Source organism: Mus caroli, chromosome 5, assembly GCF_900094665.2.
Source record: "Mus caroli chromosome 5, CAROLI_EIJ_v1.1, whole genome shotgun sequence".
Classification (NCBI taxonomy): domain Eukaryota; kingdom Metazoa; phylum Chordata; class Mammalia; order Rodentia; family Muridae; genus Mus; species Mus caroli.
In genome coordinates, this window is record NC_034574.1 from 127,383,163 (window position 1) to 127,389,775 (window position 6,613).

The 6,613-nt window shown below is 48.5% G+C and overlaps 1 protein-coding gene across 1 annotated transcript in view; it reads left to right on the forward strand.

Annotated features, from left to right (window-relative positions):
• Rfc2 (replication factor C subunit 2) overlaps positions 1-6,613 on the forward strand; it is a 17,391-nt gene that overhangs the window by 2,671 nt on the left and 8,107 nt on the right. The window contains exons 2-4 of the mRNA XM_021162682.1: positions 2,406-2,475; positions 4,809-4,850; positions 5,242-5,348. Coding sequence (XP_021018341.1) covers positions 2,406-2,475; positions 4,809-4,850; positions 5,242-5,348 — 219 coding nt within the window. The remainder of the gene's footprint in view (positions 1-2,405; positions 2,476-4,808; positions 4,851-5,241; positions 5,349-6,613) is intronic.

The window sequence follows — 6,613 nt, forward strand, 5'->3', positions numbered from 1 at the left end:
AAAAAAAAAAAAAAAAAAGAAAGTGGGTATCCACTTGGAGTAGCTCACACCTTAGCTACATAGGGAGTCTGAGGCCAGTGGTTAGAGTGCTTGACAGCCCAAGTGTAATCCTGGATCCTACACTTTGGAAGGAGAGAACCGACTCCCAGAGTTGTTCTCTGATCTCCACGCCTGTGCCATGGCACACATAAATAATAAACATGGACGGATATACATGTATACGGATATATACTTAAGGCTGGAGGTGGTGGAGCTCTTGAGTTCAAGGCCAGCCTGCTCTTTATCAGGAGTTCCAGTCTGGCAAGAACTATGTAGAGAAGCCCTGTCTCCAAAAATAGAGAGGGAAAGGAAAGAAAACAGCAGAATATAAAAAAAAGAGCAAAGGAAACTGATGGTCACAGTAAATCTACAACATCTACACAGAGCTGGAAAACGTCCTTTTGGCTTTTAATGTTGCTTGTTCATTTAAAAAGCAGAACTTGGTGGTCAGGAGGCTGAGATAGACAGATCATGAGTTCCAGGCCATCAGGAGATGTGATCCAGTTGATAGGACGCTTGCTGTCAAATGGAAACCCACATTTCCATTGCCAGCCCCCGTGGACTGGGCATAGTGATACACGCATGCCTATCATCCTAGACCTGGAGGTCTAGAGGCTGAAAAATTGGAGTTTAAGGTCATCCTTTGCTACATAGTGAGTTCCAGGCTAGCCTGGGCTACATGAGACCCTGTCTGGACAAATAGATTCTTTATAGGCACAGATGTCTGGTTTTTAAATTTATTTTATATCTGTGGGTGTATTCAGTGCCCTCAAAGATGAGGAGAGGAAATCAGATCCCCTGAAACTGCAGGGTGCTGGGAATTTAACCTAAGTCCTCTGGAAGAGCACCTGTGCTCTCAGGTACTGGCTCTCTCCAACACCAAGGGAACGGCATTTTAATGAAATGACCAAGAGTCTTTTCAAAACTGCTTAAAAACTGCCCACCCAGGCTTCCCGGTCATAGTCCCAAATCACACAGTGAGCCAGCACTGGCTACCTGTCACCACAGACACCCTGAAGATAGCCATTTGGTGTAACAAGTGGGTACACCTGGGTCCATCACAGCCCACCCGCCAGCCCTGCATTGGTGTGCATTGGGGCTGGCTAGACAGAAACCACAGCTTACTCTGGTTCCCTCCGCTGTGTGGAGTGGACAGGCAAAGCCAGGTCATATGAAAAGTTCTATTGATACCTCTTTTCATTTAAAGCCTTTCTTTTTGCACTTCTTTACTGGGGAGGAGGGGGCTCTTGCACCTGCCAGGTCAGAACGCAGTCTCTAGGAGTCTCTTCTCCCCTGTGGGTCCCAAGGATCAAACTCAGGTGGTCAAGCCTGTCAGCAGGCACCCTTACCTCTCACCCATCTTGCTGGCTCCTTTCTTGGTTTTGAGTTTGTTGTTAGTCAGTTGGTTGATTGGTTGGTTTTTGTTGTTGTTGTTTGTTTATTTGAGGTTCCCTTTATGTGTGTGAGTGTTTTGTCTGTGTGTCTATATGGGACAGTGTGTGCATGCAGACATGAAGAGGCCAGGAGAGGGCATTGGATTCCTTGGAATTAGAGTTGTGACCCACTGTGTGGATGCTAGAAGTCGAACCTGGGAGTTCCGCAGTGGCAAGCGCTCTTAACCACTGAGTCATCTCTCAAGCCATTGTTTTTATTGTTTTTTAAAATTTATTGAGAGTGTCTCATTTAGCCTAGACTGGCCTTGTACTTGCTATATACTCAAGGATAGCCTTGAACTTCTGAACTTCCTGTCCCCACCCCCAAGATGCCACTGTGTCTGGCTGATTGCTTTAATTAATTAATTATTAAATAGTTTTATATGCATCGGTAGTTTTGCCTGTGTGTGTGTCTGTGTCTGTGTCTGTGTGAGGGCGTCAGATTCTCTGAACTGGAGTCACAGGCAGTTGTGAGCTTCCATGTAGGTGCTGGGAAGGGATTGAACCCAGGTCCTCTGAAAGAGTAGCCAGTGCTTTCAACCACTGAGCCATCTCTTCGGACCATGAATACTTACTCATTGTGTGGCTGGATGTGCCATACATATAAGGCCCACAGTGTGTGTGGAGGCCATCGGTTTTCTTCCTGTTGTGCCATCTTGGTTTTGGGGTTTGAAGCAAGGCTGACTAGCTCTGCCAAGAGTGCCTTTAAGTGCACTCTTGCTGGCTTAAGGACCATCTTGCTGCTTTCTTACTTTTTTGAAGCAGTTTATGTATGTAGCAGAGGCTGGCCTGGAACTCAGAGTCCTCCTGGCTTAGCCTTTGTGTGTTGGCATCACAGCTCCACCCTGCCAGAATCTGCAGGGTTGCCCCTTCCCGCCCTCTCTTCTGGATTCTGTAGGATAACCATGTCAATGTTTGCTTTCTCCTCAACAGGGTTGAAAAATACAGACCAGTGAAGCTCAACGAAATAGTGGGCAATGAAGACACTGTGAGCAGGCTGGAGGTGAGGGAGCCCGGAGCCCCTTCCGACATCACGTCAGCGGCCCAATGAGCTAGTGGGGACCGTTCCTCGTGGGGTTGACATAGCAATGGGGAAGGTACCGCCCACACTGAGGGTGGGTCTTCCTACCACAATAGAGACCAGATTTGGTTCTCTTCCCTACTCGGGGCCTAATGATGGATGGAGGATAGGACTCAGCTTGTTAGCCTTTGCCAGAGCCTTTATCTGCTAAGCCATCGTCTTGGCCTCTGTTTTTGTTTGTTTATTTGTTTTGGGGGTTTATTTTGCTTGGTTATTCTTTTTTTATTTTATTTTTTATTAGGTATTTTCTTTATTTACATTTCAAATGTTATCCCCTTTCCAAAAACCCCCTATCCCATATCCACCACCACCACCACCACCACATGCACGCGCACTCACCAACCCATCCACTCCCGCTTCCCTGTCCCTGCATCCCCCTACACTGGGGCATCGAGCCTTCACAGGACCAAGGGCCTCTTCTCCCATTGATGTCCCACAAGGCCATCCTCTGCTACATATGTGGCTGGAGCCACGAGTCCCTCCGTGTGTACTCTTTGGTTGGTGGTTTAGTCCCTGGGAGCTCTGAAGGTACTGACTCATTCATATTGTTGTTCCTCCTATGGGACTGCAAACCCCTTCCGCTCCTTGGGTCCTTTCTCTAGCTCCTGCATTGGGGATCCCGTGCTCAGTCCAATGGTTGGCTGAGAACATCCACCTCTGTATTTGTCAGGCACTGGCAGGGCCTCTCAGGAGACAGGGGACATTTTCCTGAACAGAATACCAGTAGCTTATGCTCTAAGATCAAGAATTGACAAATGGGACCTCATAAAATTGCAAAGCTTCTGTAAGGCAAAGGACACAGTCAATAGGACAAAATGGCAACCAACAGATTGGAAAAGATCTTTACCAATCCTACATCAGATAGAGGGCGAATACCCAATATATACAAAGAACTCAAGTAGTTAGACTCCAGAGAACCAAATAACCCTATTAAAAATGGGGTACAGAGCTAAACAGAGACTTCTCAACTGAGGAAACTCTAATGGCTGAGAAGCACCTAAAGAAATGTTCAACATCCTTAGTCATCAGGGAAATGTAAATCAAAACAGCCCTGAGATTCCACCTCACACCAGTCAGAATGGCTAAGATCAAAAACAGGTGACAATAAACGCTGGCAAGGATGTGGAGAAAGAGGAACACTCCTCCATTGCTGGTAGGACTGCAAGCTAGTACAACCACTCTGGAAATCAGTTTAGCGGTTCCTCAGAAAATTGGACATAGTTCTACCTGAGGACTCACTAATACCACTCCTGGGCATATACCCAGATGATGCTCCAACATGTAATTAAGGACACATGCTCCACTATGTTCATAGCAGCCTTATTTATAGTAACCAGAAGCTGGAAAGAACCCAGATATCCCTTAACAGAGGAATGGATACAGAAAATTTGGTACATTTACACAATGGAGTACTACTNAGCTATTAAAAACAATGAATTCATGAAATTCTTTTTTTTTTTTTTTTGGTTTTTTCGAGACAGGGTTTCTCTGTATAGCCCTGGCTGTCCTGGAACTCACTTTGTAGACCAGGCTGGCCTTGAACTCAGAAATCCGCCTGCCTCTGCCTTCCGAGTGCTGGGATTAAAGGCGTGCGCCACCACGCCCGGCGAATTCATGAAATTCTTAGGCATATGTATAGAACTAGAAAATAACATCCTGAGTGAGGTAACCCAATCACAAAAGGACACACAAGATATGCACTCACTGATAAGTGGGTGGTATTAGCCCAAAAGCTCAGAATACCCAAGATACAATTCACAGACCACATGAAGCTCAAGAAGGAAGATCAAAGTGTGGATACTTCGGTCCTTCTTAGAAGGGGGAACAAAATACCCATGAGAGGAGATACAGAGATAAAGTGTGGAGCAGAGACTGAAGGAAAGGCCATCCAGAGACTGGGGATCCATCCCATATACAGTCACCAAACCCATACACTACTGTGGGTGCCAAAAGTGCTTGTTTGGGGTTTTTCTTGTTTTTTGAGACAGAATCTCACTAGGTAGTCCTGGCTGGCCCAGAACTTGGTATGTAGACTAGGCTGGCTTCTAGCTCACAAAGATCTGCCTGCCTCTGCTTCCCAAGTGCTGGGATTAAATGTGTGTGCCACCACACCCCAGCTATTGGTTTTTGAGACAGGATTTTGGTATATAGCCTAAACTGGCCTTGACTCCCTGATCCCCATGGCCCAGCCTCCAGTGTGCTGAGAGTGGAGTCAGGCACCACCACACCTAACTTAATGAACCTCTCTCCCTCAGGTCTTTGCAAGAGAAGGCAATGTGCCCAATATCATCATTGCTGTGAGTACTCAGGACTGGCCCTGTCTGTGGGCATCTTGTCGGGCCATGGCCACTCCCTGCCTGGGGAAGCCACAGGTCCCTGGCTGGGTTGCCAACAGTCGGGAGTTGTGGGAGCAGTGGGACCTATGTGGGGCTCCTTTTTTAATTAATTCACTTTATGTGTATGGATGGTTTGCCTGCTGCATTTGTGTTTGTGTACCATGTGCATGCCTGGTGCCAGGGGAGGGCGGTGGATCCCCTGGAACTGAGATTACAGCTGGTTTTGGGCACTGGGGATGGAACCAGGTCCTCTGGACAAGCAGCCAGTGAGTGATTGCTCCTTACTGCTGAGCTCTCTCACCGGTCCTTGGCGCCTTCCTGGCTGAAGCGCTGAGGGAGCTTTTATCCACAGGGTCCCCCAGGAACTGGCAAGACAACCAGCATCCTCTGCTTGGCACGAGCGTTGCTGGGCCCCGCCCTGAAGGACGCAGTCCTGGAACTCAATGCCTCAAATGACAGGTAGAGTGTGTGGGGGGTGATGGGGGGGCAGCACCTCCTGCTGGCTTCACACTTAACTGGAATCTTGCCCAGGTATCTGAGGAGCACCTGAAGGGTTCCTTGTTTTGATGAAAATGTTCAAAGATGACTCTCTTTTTAAGGGTGTGTTTTTCTTGCTGCATATTTATTGGGGGAGGGGCATATGCCTGTAGAGCTCAGAGAACAGCCTGCTGGGAGCAGGTTCTCTCCACCGAGTGGGTCCTGAGGATTGCACTCAGTTGTGGAGGTCAACGGCAAGTGCCTTTACCCATCGAGTCACCTCCCTGACACTGATGGGGGTGGGGGGTGCGCGTGCATGTGTGTGGGGGCGTGTGGGCATGCGTGCATGTGGACAGGTCAGCTCAATCATGTGGAATCAGTTTCTTCTACCTTCATTCGGGTTCTGGGGGTTGAACTCAGGTTGTCAGTCTTGCACGGTCTGCTGGCAGGTGCATTTACCCACAGCCCTGAAACCACTTTTAAGTGTTCCCTTCAGTCGTGCTAATATGTTTGTGTTATTTTGCAACAGTTTTCTGACCTTGCAAAACTGAAACTGCCCTCGAGTTCTCACTCCCCATTTCCCTTCTGCAGCCCTGGCCACAGCCCACCTTCTGGTCTGTGTATTTGACTGCTAGCTCATGTTCTCAGGTTAAAATTAGCCCCTGTAGCCACTTAAGGCCACCAGGAGGATTTGCAAGCCCCTTGTGAACTGGGAGTAGTGTGTGGGAAATCCCAGCACTGGAGAGGCTGAGGTAGGTCGGTTCTGAGTTCCAGGTCTTCTCAGCCACCATATGAAGATCCTCTCAAAAAATAAAATACAGGGCTGAAGAGATTGCTTAGCAGTTAAGAACATGCTGCTATGCTGGGCAGTGGTGGTCTGTGCCTTTAATCCCAGCACTCGGGAGGCAGAGGCAGGCAGATCTCTGAGTCAAGGCCAGCCTGGTCTACAGAGTGAGTTCCAGGACAGCCGGGGCTACACAGAGAAACCCTGTGTGGGGGTGGGAGGAGGGAGGATGAAAGAAAGGACATGATGGATGCTCTTGCAAAGACGCAGAATTCCCTTCCTGCGCCTAATCACCGTGTACTTAGCTCAGGACTGCTTGGAGCTCCGGCTCCAGGCACCCCCTTCCGGCCTCTACAGGCACCCCACCCCCTGCGCATGCTGCGCATCTACAAAGACATTATTAAAAAGTAAACTGGGGGGCTGGTGAGATGGCTCAGTNGGTAAGAGCACCCGACTGCTCTTC